This window comes from Oryctolagus cuniculus, chromosome 2, assembly GCF_051225735.1.
Source record: "Oryctolagus cuniculus isolate XC-2025 breed Fujian yellow rabbit chromosome 2, ASM5122573v1, whole genome shotgun sequence".
Classification (NCBI taxonomy): Eukaryota; Metazoa; Chordata; class Mammalia; order Lagomorpha; family Leporidae; genus Oryctolagus; species Oryctolagus cuniculus.
In genome coordinates, this window is record NC_142868.1 from 64,851,235 (window position 1) to 64,868,645 (window position 17,411).

General features: G+C 39.3%; 1 protein-coding gene and 1 long non-coding RNA gene across 14 annotated transcripts in view; one reads left to right on the top strand and one right to left on the bottom strand.

The window, feature by feature from the left end:
- TENM3 (teneurin transmembrane protein 3) overlaps nt 1-17,411 on the top strand; it is a 651,480-nt gene that overhangs the window by 594,896 nt on the left and 39,173 nt on the right. For 8 of the 13 annotated variants that reach the window (XM_070068313.2, XM_070068315.2, XM_070068316.2 and 5 more), the window contains 6 exons: nt 760-903; nt 4,491-4,740; nt 6,263-6,283; nt 12,991-13,223; nt 14,262-14,416; nt 15,130-16,004. In XM_070068313.2, coding sequence (XP_069924414.1) covers nt 760-903; nt 4,491-4,740; nt 6,263-6,283; nt 12,991-13,223; nt 14,262-14,416; nt 15,130-16,004 — 1,678 coding nt within the window. The remainder of the gene's footprint in view (nt 1-759; nt 904-4,490; nt 4,741-6,262; nt 6,284-12,990; nt 13,224-14,261; nt 14,417-15,129; nt 16,005-17,411) is intronic. The other 5 variants (XM_089325515.1, XM_070068317.2, XM_070068321.2 and 2 more) reach the window with 1 other exon arrangement.
- Nucleotides 7,677-11,761, bottom strand: LOC108175782 (uncharacterized). The gene is made up of 3 exons (XR_016228922.1): nt 11,191-11,761; nt 9,561-9,691; nt 7,677-7,836 (listed from the first exon to the last, which is right to left on the bottom strand). It is a non-coding gene; the product is annotated as an uncharacterized LOC108175782 (long non-coding RNA).

The following is a 17,411-nucleotide window of genomic DNA, read 5'->3' on the forward strand; positions in this document are numbered from 1 at the left end:
AGCTTTTTTTAAAAATCTTGTATTATCAAGTCTTGCGTTAAAAAAAAGTGGATAGGATGCTCATGTCCCATATCAAGGTCTCAGGGTTTAATCCATGGCACAGGCTTCTAATACCAGCTTCCTGTCAATGTATACTTTGGGAAGCAGTGATGATGGCGTAAGTAGTTGGGTTCTCCCACCTGGTAGACTTGGATTGAGTTCCTGGCTTCCAGCTTCCAATTGGAAAGTGAATCAGCAAATGGGTGCTCACTCTCTCTGCCTCTCAAATAAAATTTTTAAATAAACTTCTCATAAAATAAATATACTAGTTATATACACCAGTGGAAATATAGTATCAGAACATAACTGTGGGGGCTGCCATTGTGGCATAGTGTGTTAAGCCACTGCCTGCAACAATGGCATCCCATGTGAATGCTGTTTCAAGTCCCACTGCTCCACTTCCAATCCAGCCCCCTACTAGTGCACCTGAGGAAGCAGTGGATGATTGCCCATAGTGCTTAGGCCCCTGTCACCCACATAGGAGACCCAGATGGAGTTTCAGGTTCCTGGCTTCAGCCTGGCCCAGCCCTGGTGGTTGCAGCCATTTGGGGAGTGAACAAGCAGCTGAAACATTCTCTCTCTCTCTCTCTGGCTATCCCTTTCAAATAAATAAATAAATCTTAAAAAAATAATTGTGAAAAAAGCAGATTTTCCAAAATAAGATAAATGGCATTCCTGCCTATAGTTGAGAACATGAACTGTGATTTGTTTTGATTCCAGTGTCAGTTGGATATGAATATGAGTCATGCTTGGACCTGACTCTGTGGGAAAAGAGAACTGCCATTCTGCAAGGCTATGAATTAGATGCTTCCAACATGGGCGGCTGGACACTGGATAAGCATCATGTCCTGGATGTTCAGAATGGTAAGATCTGGTCACAGGTGGCTGAGCATGCTCACCTTCCATCAAATGACACTGCGGCATTTCATCCTGTGCATGCCGTGGGATTAGGATTAGTCAAGAGATACAGGAAAAGTCAAGGTGTATTTTTAAAGGCTGTAAAAACCCAAAGTGACAACTGCACAACACTTTTTTAATGAACTTTAAAAAGGTTCATAGGTTCATCACCAGAATAGTTTTCCCATTCAGATGAGACTGCCATATTGCCATGAGCAATCTTTATGGGGAAGGTGTCACTACAACTCATCACGGAGTGTCAAATTCCACAATAAGTCAATACGTGTGACCCAAAATACTTTAGAAAAGTTCGTCAAAAATGGAAGGAGTGGCATTTTTGTTAAGGAAGGAAAAAAATAATCCATATGATTTTACCAAACTATTTATAAAAGATATTTAATTCTTGGAGAATCTGTTTTGAGTATCTAGATTTTTTCACTTTTGTTTAGATGGTATTTAAGAAACAAAATATTCTCCCATTTTACATAATCTGTTTCTTGATTTTATAAATACTTAGTAAGAAATAATAATTGGAGAAAAAGGGGGAAATTAAAAGTACTTCTTCTAGCAGACTCAATCATATAATTGAATATGCTCTGAAGAAACAGGTTTCAAATGTCAGAAACTAAAAGGGATGAATTACTGGCATAATATTACCAGCTTAATCTCAAGGATTTATTGTATTGAACAGATTCTGCTGTCTACACTGTTTCTAACATTTTGCCCACATACTGTCTGCATCTTAGATGATTTAAAGATGCTTTGTTAGGTTACCCTAAGGTTTTGCTTTCCTATCTTAGGCTTCTATCCTAACCCATACCATGCTACTAACTCTACTCTCCATGTACAAATAACCACAGAAGAAAATTTCACAGCTCGATGAAGTAAACTAGCTTTGGACTTTGCTGAGGTTTTTGGAAGGTATGGAATGTTGAATTGAGCTTATAATATAATTAAATGTCAAATCATGATGAATGGCCTCCTTTTCTCATGGTTTGATACTAGTTTTTTCTTTAAAAATTTTTATATTAGAATGTCTGTTAATCTTCCAAATACGCTCAGTCTAGTTTCCAAGCCAGAACTTGAAAATACTCTTGCCTTATCTCCGAGAGGTGATTCTACTGAGCCAATCACTAGTAAGAAAAATAAACGATGCCTACAAAGAGCGGGAGGGAGAGAGGCCCTTTACAGCTTCACCTCTCTATATCCAGATTAAGCTCTACTGCTTTTCCAATTATGTCATGGACAGCAGGATGTGGTTCGGTTTGCACCCCAGAAGTTGGGATAATAATTGCTACATGCAGCACATACTCCAAACGTGGGACACCCAACCACGGAGTACGCTCCACAGGTTATCTCAGAGCTTATCTGAGGTTGCTGTAGGAAGCAATGGTAGTTTCCATCTAATATGTTAGTAATCAAGGCTTCATCCCAGTCTTTTAGAATGCAAAGCCATGTGCCAACCATCCTAAAGTTACTCTTGGTTGAACTAATAAAAATTGTATTTCACACAGTTTGAACCTATTTCTATATTCCTTCAGAATTCCCAACATGTAGTATCATATTCAAGTAGATGTGGAAATCACTAGATACTCTGTGTATGTATAACATAAATGAATAAATAAATACATGCAGACACACATATTCTAAACTAGAACTGTTAAAATAGCAGGTCAGATATAAAAACTGAACCACCCAAAATTATGTCTTCCAAAAACTGTTATAAAATACATGTTATCTAAGTCACAGGATAAACTGATTGTAGTTTTGAATGTTATCCCAGAACAGTTTGATAAGTAATGGCTCTCCAAAGTGACATGTGTCTAATTGAATAAGCAAAGTGATTTGTAATCATGACACGGTGGATAAGCTATAGAAATATATTATGGAAGAAGAGAAGTCAAAAACATAGACAGTGACAGGTGTTTGTGCAGGCACCCTGAAACATGGAAATAAATATTCTAATGTTCATCTTTCTGTTCTGTCATAATGGAAGAGAATCATGAAGGGCCAATCGTTCAAAGTAATGACTGCATAAATCAGATGCAGTAGAGCAGTAGGCTGACTTGTAGGATTCTTCTGATGAAAATTGCAGAACTGGCTCTTATAGGAAATTATAGTTCCATAATTGTCGAACAACATAATCACAGAAAGAGGAATCTTAGGTATCATTAATGTATTCTTTGAATATTCAGGGCAAAAGTGAATTTCATCTCTTGTTATGATCCAGCCTTATTTAGATTATTTTTCCTTAAATTTGAGTAAACCTATTTTATCTTTCTTGATTTCTTTATGTAAATTCGCTGTGATTATTACATCACCCAAATAGCAAACCAAAGCATTAAAAAGTAATCATGGAATGCACCTAAAATATGCTGAGCTATAAGGGGAACATAATTATTCTGATCTCTTCACTTTAAAATTATCCCAAAGTGGGGGAAAAACATTCTCAAGTTTCCTGTTTGAGATTTTTTTTTACCAGTATATCTGTGAAGAAGTATAGTCATTAACTCTGAGAATTGCTTTGAAGCATAGAGCACCCAATAAATATAATATATGCAGCTCTAAAGTCAAAGCAGCAGGTGGTTTATACAGATAACAGCACAGTGAGAAGTATCATAAAATGTACACAGAATAATAGCAGCTGACCATCCAGGGTGTGTCAGAACAACAGGGAGACTCTGAATCTCCATGCACATCGAGTTCAAACTGAAAATATTTAATATCCACTTGAAATTATTTCTCAGATTTTGATGGATCCTAAGAGTTAGACTAGAGCTTTAGTCTTTGTAAAATTATTGGCACTTTGCTGCTGTAACGTAAAATTCACTTTAAGTTGGCCTTGCTGTTTTTTAATGCTTGCATATATACACATTCTCATATAAGATGGGAGTGCAAGCAAGCAGAATATTCTCCAGCAGTAGTTTAAAATGAGCCTCCAAAATTTGATATGCATTTTGTACTTGTGTTTTCCATAAAGTATCTTTAACCCTTTTAAATTAACAATAAATTCTTAAGAAATGTATATTCCTGGTACACACTTTTATTACTTGGAGTAACACTAACATTTAGCAAATGTTTTTCCCTAAAGAATATTAGGTAGAGCATGGTTCACAAACTTGGTTGCATATTAAGAGCACCTAGAGAGTTTTTAAAAAATTTTGATGCTGAGGCTATACCCCAGACCAATTAAATCAGAATCTCTTGGGGGTTAGAGCTAGGCATCAATATTTTTATAACTCCTCAGACAGTTCCAGTGTGTAGACAAGAGTGAGAATCACTGATGCTGAGAATTTGGGCTTTAAAATTTCCTCCTTAGTCCCTCTCACCAAACAGTCTTTGAATTCATGACAGAAGCACTTTTTGTATGTGTCCCATGTACTTGGCCACAAACTGTTTTATAATTGTATAGAATGCTTTCCAATTGACCTTTCACATAACAGTTTCCCAATCGGAATCTAAAAGGCACTGAATTGTTGTTTCAAGTACAGTGAACATGTTCATTCTCTATTTTCATACTTCTTATCATAAGAAAAATGCATTTTTTCTTCTAGGTATACTATACAAGGGAAATGGAGAAAATCAGTTTATTTCGCAACAGCCTCCAGTTGTCAGTAGTATCATGGGCAATGGACGAAGACGCAGCATATCATGCCCAAGTTGCAACGGTCAAGCTGATGGTAACAAACTCTTGGCTCCCGTTGCCTTGGCTTGTGGGATCGATGGCAGTCTGTATGTAGGAGATTTCAACTATGTTCGGCGCATATTCCCTTCTGGAAACGTAACAAGTGTTTTGGAACTAAGGTATGTCTTCCTTTAATATAAATTATTTGTTTTGGCATTTTTTAGTTTACAAATGCAACTGACAGGTTTTTTTTGCCTCCTCTATTTGCACCATGATGATACACCATGATTATCGAGGGTAGGAAGAAAGTAGATCACAAAGGCATTCTTTCTAAGCAACTATTTAATTTACTTATTGTTTTCAAGATTGATTGATTTGAAAGGCAGAGTTACAGAGATCTTCCACCCATTGGTTCACTCCCCGGTGGCTGCAAGGGTTGGAGCTGGGCCCGGCCAGGCCGAAGTTAGGAGCTTCCTCCGGGTCTCCCATGTGGGTGCAGAGGCCCAAGCACTTAGACCATCTTCTGCTATTCTCCCAAGTGCATTATCAGGGAGCTGGATCAGAAGTGGAGCAGCAGGGACTTGAACTAGTACCAATGTGGGATGCCGGCACCACAGGCAGTGGCTTTACCTGCTATACCACAGTGCCAGCCCCCCTTAAACATCTATTTAATGCCATCAGCAAGGTGTCTCCCAAAGAACTGATCCAAATACAACTTACACTTGATTTCTTCAACAGTGGAACTGTGAGTTTACCAGAGACGTAGAGAAAGGTTATTTGGCAGTGTTAGTGCCCACTTATGGTTGTATATATGTATTTATTTATTTGAACTAGAAAGAGATCCTATTCACTGCCCAAAAGAAAATTATCCCTTTTTAAAAATGTTTTATATAATGTACTTAGTTATTTAAATATACCTCCTCAGTATTTAAAATGCTCCCTAGAAAGCAGTCAGTTTGTGATTAAAGTTACAAGAAGCATGACACATATTAGTACCACAAATATATTTTAAAAAAAAGTCACCTAATACAATGGTGCAGCTGGTTTAGCTCAGCAGTTAAGATGTGCACTTCCCATGTGAGAGTACCTCAGCTCAGTGCCTGGCTCCTGGTCCCAGCCATTGTGGACATCTGGAGAGTGAACCAGCAAATGGGAGCTGTCTCTGTACATCTGTATCTCTCTCGGTGTGTGTGTTTCTTTCTCTGTCATCTTTACGACAAATAATTTTTTAAAGTCACCTAATATATAAAATGTCACTGATTCCAGTGAAGCTAGAACTATGATTTCCAAATCTTTCATTTTCTTTAAAATAATGCTGTCATGTGGTTGCCACTCTTATTTCATAGTGTTTGAAATTAAGGTCTGTAATATTCTCCTACAGTATCAGAACATGATAGAAACTATAGCCTTAGCTCATTGTACTAGGGAGAGTGTTGGATCCTCACATTGGTTTAAACCATTGGTCCTAACGCAGTAACAAAAGTAACATTTTTGTTCCTTTGCTATGTTTATTTAAAATGTGATTATCAAAATTATTTGATAAGCCTTGGCCTGCAAAATTCATTTCCAGTGTCATTTCTGCTTAAGTTGGCAATTTTCCATACAAATGATTAAAATCTCAGTATTCCACTCATTCTATGTTAAAAAGCTTTTCTAACTGTGCTTTCTCTTTTTACCTCTTTTTTATCTGCTTCCACCAAGAAATAAAGATTTTAGACATAGGTAAGCATCTTGCCGAAAGGTTATTATATATTTTCAAATGTCATTTTTACATTTTACCCCAACTCAAATTGTTTTCTAGTAAAATGTCATGAGAGCGGAAACTTAGTATCACAGAACATTTAAGGAATTAGAACTGCTTAATTGAGCTTTTATTATGTAGTATCTTGCCAATTACATCATGCAATATAATGAGAAATACATTTTCAAGTTGGGTTACAAAAACAAAGAGGTGAATATCTCTGTATCACAAAAAGAGGCTTCAGTTAGGGACTCCCGTAACTGAAGTCATATGACTAGAACAAAATTGGAAACAGTAAGCAAGATTAAGGTTGTGCACATTGTTTGACCAATATTGTGGCAGATCTCGATTTTATGAACTCTAGATCTTCTTCCATTTGGGAGACTCAAAATTTAAAATTACTTTACTTATGCAAATTTTTAAACACATGGTTGTGTGAACATATTGCCAGGTGAAGCTCATCTCTGCTTATAGTTTGTGTTTTTCCTCAGCTGGGAGAGTTACTAGATTTAAGAGGGTAGTACTTTCATTGCCATATCATAGAGGACAAGATGTCCTTCAAAACTAAGGTTGAATATAATTGAAGCAGATATAAGGGCTCACAAGTTCATCTATTTGCAGTGTATACTATCTTAGCTAGAGAAAGTAGACTTTTATAGACACTTTTGACTGAAAAACTTCACTACAGCATTTGAAAGTAAATCTAGCAAAAGTGCAAGACCAATTGGACATGCTAGGTGTAGTCTGGCCATGAAAATATCTAATAAAATTAGATTGAAAACCGAAGTACTGCTGAGAGGAGTATAGCTGTCACACATCGCACTGGCCAGGCAGAGTCCCACGCCCTTTTCCTCAGATAGCCTTACCAGTCTTGCACTTTCAGCTAATAGCTCAGTCACATGCAAAGGTTAACACTCCATCTACCCCAGAATACTGAGCACACAAAGCAACCTCTCCTACTGGAAACCACAGTGGGGTATCACAGTTGTCCTGGCAGCCCTAAAGAGGAAAGACAAACAGGCGAACACACTGCTGTAGGCAATAGAGGAAACACTGTCAAAGCAGCCACCTTTTCACAAGCTGGCCTATTCCATTCCAGGCTCCGTGCCAAATATGGTATGTATCTTCCCTGAGATACAGAACCAAGAAGTGGGAAGTAGGGTTTGAATGTCCTTTCCACTACGCCAGCCAGCCAGTTTTTGTGTCCAGATGATGAGGTGATTCCCTGGATTTATAGTCATTTTGCAAATTACTTAGAACTGTAATCTCTTTCTCAGGGTGGGGGGTGGGAATTACCTGTGAAGCTGTGGCTACATTGTTATTAACAGTTCTCTACAACAGGTGGTGTTTGGCGGTGATACTTGTAGCACTTACCTCTTTCAGGATCTTTCTCCTGCGTGTATCATCTAATTTTGGACTTCTGCATTTCTTTGTGTTATGCATGTAAAATATTGATATCCATCGGCATTAAATAATTGAATGTCAAATGATCACTCGCAAGGCACTTTGACAGATAGTCTCAGGACTCTGGAAGCTAGTAGGGAAAATAAGGTTTATATGAGTAAACGACAAACTAAACGCCATTTTCAGTATCATTCTTTGATGCTTACCCCTATGCATGGCTCGTACTGTGAAGGTAACTTCATGGAAGTAGAGACATTATGGGAAGATGGGCGTGTTGTAGGGTAAGGTTTTCTAGATTTGAACTAGGTCTAAAATGATGTTTGCTTCAACAGAACAGCAAGAAGAAAGGAAGGCAGTCATAGAAAAGGTGCAACTAGAGTTACTGGGGTCTGGGGAAGAGGGAAACAAGGGACTCGCACTGATGATGATGAGAAATACAGGGTGGAGAGGCCTGCTCCGCTCAGACTCTTAGGGCCTTGGGTGTGCGAAGGAGTTACTGCTGTGTCCTGCAGGATGGCAGCGGGGAACCAATTCAGGATCTTGAGCAAGAGGCATCTGAGCAGATAAGAAAGATCTGCTAGGAAAGCGTGAACACCAGACCATGAGGTATCGGCACCTAAAAATAGGATGCCTAGCAGTGAAGGGAATCAACCAACAAGATACCAACAGGCAGAGGAGGCAGAGGCTGATGTTCTCTATCTGTCATCTGACAGACAAAAATAGGGATTCTGTTTGCTTAACAACCAACTAATTCAAATCAACCTAGCAAAAATAACATTTTAATTCATTGGTGCTTCTACATTTAACTTAAAGGATTTACATTCTTCTCGGATGTTTCTTCCTATTTGCCTGCCTTTTATCACCTTCCGTCTACTGATTAAAAAGATCCTACCTCGCTTTCTCCTTTCCTCTCTCACAAATGTCATGAGAGACTTCAAAGTAGGTGGTAGGAAGAGATAGAAAACTGGGTCTGAATCCATGAAAATGAACAGCACTGTCAGTTGTAAGTGATAAAGGGAAACATAAAAAGCGTATTTCTTATCATACTGTATTGTATATACTATCAGTAGTCTCTCTAACTGGCTAATGGGGAAATCATAAAAACATTGAATAAAAAGTCTTATTTTAAAATTGAGAGAGTATTCCGTTATATCAAGTTAATAAGTACTGCCAGGATATTTAAGTCCTTAGCTATACTTTAATGAGTAGATATAAATACGACTCAATCAACATTAAATTTTTACATAAATAGATGCTTTTAAAGTGCTTTAAAAATGTATTTCTCTTAGATGTGCTAAACATCTCCCCCTGTGATGTTTATAGTCGTAGTTTGCTAACAAACCCCTTAATAGGTAGTAAATTTTAGCTCATCCGTATTCCAATTTTTTAAAATTCCAAAATAAAAGAACTTAATTAATACCAGCTAAGGGGCACTTAAACATGTAGGACTATACTACCAATTTAAGGATCAAAGAAAGTGTCAATCACAGGTCTGTGAATTTGAGTCAATTAAAGTTTAGATACAAAATGGTAAAACCTTGATTCAGCACTCCTTATTGACTTAATATTTAAAAGTCAAATAGGCACAGAAATATCACACACCGAGTCCCTGTTTGCAATAATCTGAACAGTCCCTTGGTTACTCTAAAATAGGCAGTTTTACTTTTATACATAAATATAATTTGTTATGCTTCTTCAAATGCTTTGTGTGCTAAGGGCTATGGCACAGTTTCCAACTGAAAAGATAAAAGTGCTCATAATGTCTATTCTGTGGCTTGTTCTCTACAAATATTTCTCTCATCTAAGAAGGTTGAATTATGACAAAGTAAATGAGCCAATCCAGCCTGCACTTACCAGTGGGGCTGTGTCTAATTGAATAAGACTGCAGAGAAGATAGCTGGATAATTGCGATTCAGGAAGAATTACGAATCAGGGCATAGTATAGACCAAGGGTTCTTGACTTGATCTCAGTTGTTCTGGTTTTGCTGCAATTAGAGTTGCAATGTTATTCAAAACCCTTCTCTGATGGCAAAATCTCAGATCATCAATCACACAGGAAGGCTGTGGGGCTTCTGCTGAACCGAGAGTTCCCCAAACCGTGCATTTTGAGAGTCCCTGTGCTCCAGCTGCAGACTGTTTATGGTTGTGGAGGCTCCCGTTCTCACTCTGGGTAGCTCACGGACCTAAAAGCCCGCCACTCTCTTGCACCAACACACCAGCCTCTGTAATGTGTTGAAAAACAAGTGGCAGTTTCCCTGCTCAAATTAGGCGACCTTGAATTCCATCCTGGCGCGGAAACAGCTCACAGCCTCAGCCTCAGCCTCTAGGCTGCTGGCAGCCACAACTTTCCAAGCCCTCTTTTCTTTACTTCCATCCTGACCCCTCTTCTCATTTAGGAGGGGCTGGGATCTAAGAACCCGCAGCCCTAAATTGTCCTGCAAGCAATTTTATCCAGTTCTCAATTACTGCCGGTCTGTGGGACTATCCCCAGAGGCTAATTCTCTCCTCCAGGGCCACATACTCTTTGGCATTTGTTCTTCTGAACAGAATTTTTTCACAAAATTAGAGCTTTCATTGATAAATGTATTTAAAACCGCTGATGTATGTTGCTTGCTTTAGAATTTTGTAGATGTTTGGGGGCAGTAACTAGGCAAATATAAGCACTCTGTGGACTTTCTCTTTTTACTGTCCCACTAGAATCAAACCAGTGGCAGTAAAGACAAAGCTTAGGATTTCAATGCCCGTTGGGTTTGTACCAGGAAAACTTGTGCCCCACGGCTGAATTGTGCGCCATCGCCACTCAAGCAGGTGCCTCGCATGAAGAAACATGCATGGTCCCTTTACCAATATCATCAGTAGTCTTGAAACAACGTAAAGTGGATATCTTAAGAGAGGGCCACAATCTCGATAGGACTGGATATTATAAACTGTTCTTACAACAGTAGGATTAAGAAATGTTGAGCCTAGCCAGTTCTAGAACATTTTCTTCTGTGTTTAACATTGTCAGAAATTGTCATGCTTCAGTTAGTCAGTGATAAGTATTGCATTCTAAACTTTATACTCATAAGACAAAAGACAGACTAGAATGTGAGAGGACATAGGACAGAAGCAATTACTAAAAACAGCTGATTGTTACTGAGGATGCGGTACCCCTTGGCTCTGGTCTAGGGATTTTACATGCATTGGTTCAGGTAATTCTCTCAGCATCCTATTAAATGATTTTCATCACTTTCCAGTTAAGAAATCTGAGGCCCAGATAAGTTGGTAACTTAACCAATATACTCATTTAGTAAGTGATGACACTGGGATTCAAGCCCTCACAACGTGGTCCAGAGCTCATACTCATAAGTATACAAATGACAAGGCAAAACAAACGGTTGTATGTGTACACACACATAATACAACTAATAACTACTGTGGAATCAGGGAGATAGCAAAGACTAGAGAAGTCTCTCTAACATCATGTCTTTCAAAACAGACCTACCTTGGTTGATGCACAACTCTGTACCAACTGTGCTTTCAACACCAGCTTCATCAATGTCAGACTGCTTACAGGAAAAAAAAAACTGTAAAATTGCTCTGAATGTTATATTGAGATGTAACTCTTCACTTCATTACAAAGTAATAAACTACCACATGAAGGAACATAATATGACTTGCTCGTTTAAAATTTTAGGCATCAGCTTAGGATATAACAAGATTTAGACTTTGGGGCAAGTTGATCCTATTATATAACTATAGTTCCATATAACTTGCATTACTTTCTGAGTTTCCCATTTTTCCCCTTTACACATACTGTATTTATATACTCAAGCCCTCCTGTTCTTAAAAAAAAAATTAGAAAGAAAGGAGACCCAAAAACTGAGGGTGCTCGGGTCTGGGAACATACCTGCATTTCTCAGTAGTTCATCAGACCAGCACGATTACCTTAGAGCACGTGGCACTCCCGAAGTCCCTACAGACCATATCAGTGCAAGGAGTGTTCATGGGAGCCGTCACCTGTTGTCTAGGCATAGACTCTCGCACAAGAGCAGTAAGGTTCGTACACGCCACACCTGAAAGGAAGAGGATGAAGTAGTGAGAAAGCTGCTGCACCTCTAGCAGGAGTAAAACATTCATACAGTCATGTGTCTACTACATATTTCAGATGCTTACCTATAAAATAGAAGGAAACATACATACAGGGGTGTGTGTGTGTATCTGTTGAGAGAGGGAGGAATGACAATGAATTACCAAGTTTGTCATCAAAAGATTCGTGAAATCTGATGGGTTGCTGTCAACTGACATCTTTCTTGAGACACTAAATCATCTCAAGTCTTCTTAGATTTTTTTTTTTCAGGAGGCAATATTGGCACATGGAACAAAATTATAGTGTTTGTTAAGAATGTGGTGCTGCATGTTTATAAAGAAATTAGCTTTTGCATTTGAACTAAACGTAGGAGTTCATTCATTCCTTGATAATCTTAGTCTTATTTTACAGGTAGTGACATATTAAATGGTCTACATTTGCATTGCTTTATCATTACGAAATTGAGGAATGACTCTTTATGAACAAATCTGTATCTCAAGTTCATGCACAGGTTTCAGTGTAGCTCAGTTTATAAACTTGAACAATGAAACTGACAGATGAGCATCCTGACTCACTATGGCCAGTCAACCAGCTGACTGCCTCCTACCCCTGAAGGACCTCCTAGACCTCATTCTAGTAACTAAACCCCTAGCTCAGAACAGGCACGGCAATGCATCAGTTACTTTTCTGGACTGTGCTGGGGCAACCAAGATGGACCCGATGCCCCATGTTTTCAGAGGGAGGTCTTCAGCTTGATTTGATGCTGTAGCAACAAGCATTTCCCAGATGAGGTATGAGTACAGCAAGTAGTTGTCACATCTCTCTAGAGAATGCAGTAGAGACATCCTTCCCCTGATAGAAATGTCTGTCACTCAAGGGCAGCTTACTTGTGGCTTTGCATTGAGCCAGAAAGATGGAGAGACCGTGCTACTTTGTTTTAGGCTTTAAGTGTATTCCCTTCGAGTGGCAGTTATTTTTAAGATGTTTGTTAATAGGTGGTTGAATCATCAAGAAAGAAAGGAAAACAGCAGTATCAGAGACTTCCTACCTGTGATCATATTCTTTGAAATCCTTATTAAATACACCTTTTTTTTCTCCCAACCTTTGGTCGTGGGTTGGGACCAGCATCTCCTGATCTGTTTTATTTTGCTTGTATATTTGCCTCTGGGTATTGGCAGTCACCTCATGCGATGCTTATGTCTGATCCTTTTACAGCAGTAACCCAGCCCATAGATACTACCTTGCGACTGATCCAGTCACAGGAGATTTGTACGTTTCTGACACTAACACCCGAAGAATTTATCGCCCAAAGTCACTTACAGGAGCCAAAGACTTGACTAAAAATGCAGAAGTGGTTGCAGGAACCGGAGAGCAGTGCCTCCCATTTGATGAAGCCAGATGTGGGGATGGAGGGAAGGCGGTGGAAGCAACGCTTATGAGTCCCAAAGGTACTGATGGTTGTCAATCTGAGTATTTCTTTTTATGAAACAAACAAAAGTTAGCAATCCAGTTGTAGTTAATGCTGAGTCTAACATTTTCCCTTCAACTCTGTTCTGGAAAGCTGTTTTACATCTAGTGTTTTTTAAAAGCCATTTAGCAAGAAAGTGCTAGAATCCTAACTTGATTTTACAGTAAATATCAGGTTCTTGGCATTTTGTTAATCATCATCATATTTTTCAACTTTGCAAAGAATGAGGAAACTATATTATTCAGGTCACATCTTGTTAAACTTCAAGGAAGTATTCACATTCTTTCATTGTCCTGGAATTTCTTTGTCATGACTGAGTCCCAGGCCTCTTTAAAACTAAGCAACCCTGTTAGCCCTCACCCACTTTGTTGCTGTTATACTTTTATTTCTGTGCCATGAGAAAAATGCTTGCTGGGAGGAATTTTTGGAGGTAACTAGGGCTAAAATTCTGTCTGAGAAAGGCTTTTAAACTAGCCAGGACTGACTCCTTGCTCCTGTTTATGCTGTTTATTACAATGTTTTTTAATCATACCAGTAACTCTTATATGAACAAGGACTGGAAACAAGCATTTGTTGTACTGAATTATTCATATTAGCAAATTTCATTTTAACAAAGTCAAGAAAACACTAACCTTGGCTTGGATCTACTTTTGTTGGAAGAATATCATTACTAAAGTTCACTGTAGCAGAATTTCAGCTTGTTTCTATAATTTATAGGCCATAACATTATATAAACATAATCTTAAATTTGAAACATACAGGTACTACTGATGTGATTCATACACTATTTGAAGGGTCTTTCAAATCTGGATTCTTTCTTTAGTGCAGTTTAAATTTAATGGTATTTATAAACGCCTATGCTGATTTTTTCCAAAAGCATTTGTAGTTGGCAGCCCTACCCGCTCCCTGTAATCCATGTGATCGCTAGGCCTCAGTGTTGCGTTTAGTGATGGGCCCAACTGTGTGATCAAAATTAATGTTTTAAAAAATTACTAACACTTCCTTCTCTTGGAAAAAGGAATGGCGATTGATAAGAATGGACTGATCTACTTTGTTGACGGAACCATGATTAGAAAAGTGGATCAGAACGGCATCATATCAACTCTGCTGGGCTCCAACGATCTGACGTCAGCCAGACCTTTAACATGTGACACGAGCATGCACATCAGCCAGGTAGTGAAAATACGAAGCTGAACTGTTTGCTTTTCTTCTGACTATGTCAGTACACTGTGACGGCTCCATATGAAACCGCACAGATAGTGTGTGCCAGTGGTTAGGACAAAGCTGCTGGGAAAGAGTTGCCTTCCCCTGTAATCCTGTACTTGGTGAAGTCAGGGAGATCCAGGACAATCAACACGTAAGAAGCCCTAAGCACTTGTAGCTCAACACCAGGAAAGCAGCCGCATGCAGATGCTCCAGAAGACCACACCACCTTCACTCTAACCTTTGCATGAGCTCCTTCAGCTGTGGAGAGAACCCGCCACGATTAGTCCCAAGAGACCCATCCATAGCATTAGGAACTCTGCTGTTGGCTTGACTAAAAACACAACAGAATACTAATGTGCTCATAACCTAGGAAACCCCGACATTTGGTGTTTATTACTGCTATCGAGAACATTCTCATATGTGTTCCTATCTCATTGATGTCTGTTGACTCGCTACTTAGAGGTTCATTTGCTGTTTGGCTTTAACTAGCAAATCTTTCAGTTAGCTGCATTTTTTTCTAATAAAATGTTATTTCTGCCATTTGTCTCCATTCAAAATATTTAGATTTAAAACAGTTTATCAAAGCAAAGCTCATTTCCTTGAAAGGTCTAATTTACTCTTCTGGCAAATTAACTGGAGTGCAGTAACTGACTAACCAGACCATTTCTCCTTGTGCTAAGGTGCGTCTGGAGTGGCCCACTGACCTAGCCATTAACCCTATGGATAACTCCATTTATGTCCTGGATAATAACGTGGTGTTACAGATCACTGAAAACCGTCAAGTTCGCATCGCTGCTGGGCGGCCCATGCACTGTCAGGTTCCCGGAGTGGAATACCCTGTGGGGAAGCATGCTGTGCAGACGACCCTGGAATCAGCCACTGCCATTGCTGTGTCCTACAGCGGGGTCCTGTACATTACTGAGACGGACGAAAAGAAAATTAACCGAATACGGCAGGTCACAACGGATGGGGAAATCTCCTTGGTGGCTGGAATACCTTCAGAGTGCGACTGCAAAAACGATGCCAACTGTGACTGTTACCAGAGCGGAGATGGCTATGCCAAAGATGCCAAACTCAATGCTCCGTCCTCCCTAGCAGCTTCCCCGGACGGCACACTGTATATCGCCGACCTGGGGAACATCCGGATCCGAGCCGTGTCCAAGAATAAGCCTCTGCTGAACTCGATGAGCTTCTATGAAGTCGCCTCTCCCACGGATCAGGAGCTCTACATCTTTGACATCAACGGTACTCACCAGTATACCGTAAGCTTAGTCACCGGCGACTACCTGTACAATTTCAGCTACAGCAACGACAATGATATCACCGCTGTGACAGACAGCAATGGCAATACTCTTAGAATCAGAAGGGACCCGAATCGGATGCCTGTTCGAGTGGTGTCTCCGGATAACCAAGTGATATGGTTGACAATAGGAACAAATGGATGTTTGAAAAGCATGACTGCCCAAGGACTGGAATTAGTTTTGTTTACTTACCATGGCAACAGTGGCCTGTTAGCCACGAAAAGTGACGAAACTGGATGGACAACATTTTTTGAGTAAGTACATGAAAATTCTGTGGTCATAAAATACTGTGGCGTAATGCTGTAGTCTATAGTAAAAAGTATCCTCTTCAAGGCCAGAAGAGTCCAGGTTTTTTTTTTTGAGAGCCTAAAGCTCCTGTAATTTTTGTTTGGGTCCCTCTTTCTGAAAAAGATGACAAAATTAGGAGATTCAGACAGACTTACAGGTGAGAAACCTGGAAATCTGAATTAGCATCATGGTAAATCCACCCTGCCTAAGGATTAACATTTTTACTTCACACAGACCTCGTTTATCGGCAGCAACCACTCCAAGTAACATACTAGTTACCTTGGTTTTAAGCATGAATCCTTTGAGCTTGGATTTGCTCACTTGCTAAAGCTGTGATGTGGAGCTTTTATTGGAGAAACTCTGTAAACATTTTTAGTGAACTCTGCTGATTCCGTTGGTACTAGACACACTGTTCTTATCAAAAAGACAGGCTTACTGTTTTATAATCAGTTATTGGAGAAGCTCAACTGCCCTAAAAAGAACCTTACAACCAAGTGCACATCAGGAATTGCTGGTCGCCATTGAAAGCATGGGAAAGGTCTGAGGCTCATGGAGCAAAGGTTTTCTAACAAATAGGCGGGGTGGAGGCCCAGGCCAGGCCAGGCCCGCTCTGAATAGTCACGTTTTGTGAGGTCAGCGGGGATGAAATGAAAATTAGCCTTTGTATAGATCATGGTGTGTGTGCTTGGCAAGGAGTGCATGTGTAAAATCATTTTTAATTGCTTGTTCACTTGACTAGCATTGCACAAGCCATGAGGGGAAATTAGATGAACAGAGATGGCATGTTGACAAATGCAAAATAGTCCTTGAAATGAATATTGAGCTCCTTGGTGTGATTTTTTTACAATGAGATGCTGAGGCGAAAGTATTTTCTGTAGGAGCACACCTCTAAAATTATAATGAAAGTCAGAAGAAAAACTGATTCAATATACAAATATTTTCTGCACAACTTTTCTGGAATGGATCTTATACATAAAGCATAGTTCTCCTGTGGCTTGAATTGCTTTTCTTCTTTGACAGACTCCCTTTTAATAAAATGAATGTTACCCAGCAGCATGATTTTGTCGGAGGAACAAACCTTTTCAGTTGTATGACATTAAAATTCTGTTCTTGACATTCCTTTTGCTCATTTTAGGATCGCAATAGGAAAGGAATAAATTGGAAGTTAATGGAAAGCACTTCTTTGCACCATTTTCAAAGTGATAGCAGGCTAGGTTGCCAAAGAGGCAAAAAGACCACAGGGAAAGTGCCACCATCAGATGAGACTGGCCAGGAGAGCTGCTCTGATTTTTAAGATCTTCAGGAATTGATGGTGGCATTGGTAGGGTTTCAGTTTAGTTGAAAGCAGGGGGGAAAATAGAGAATTAAGTTTT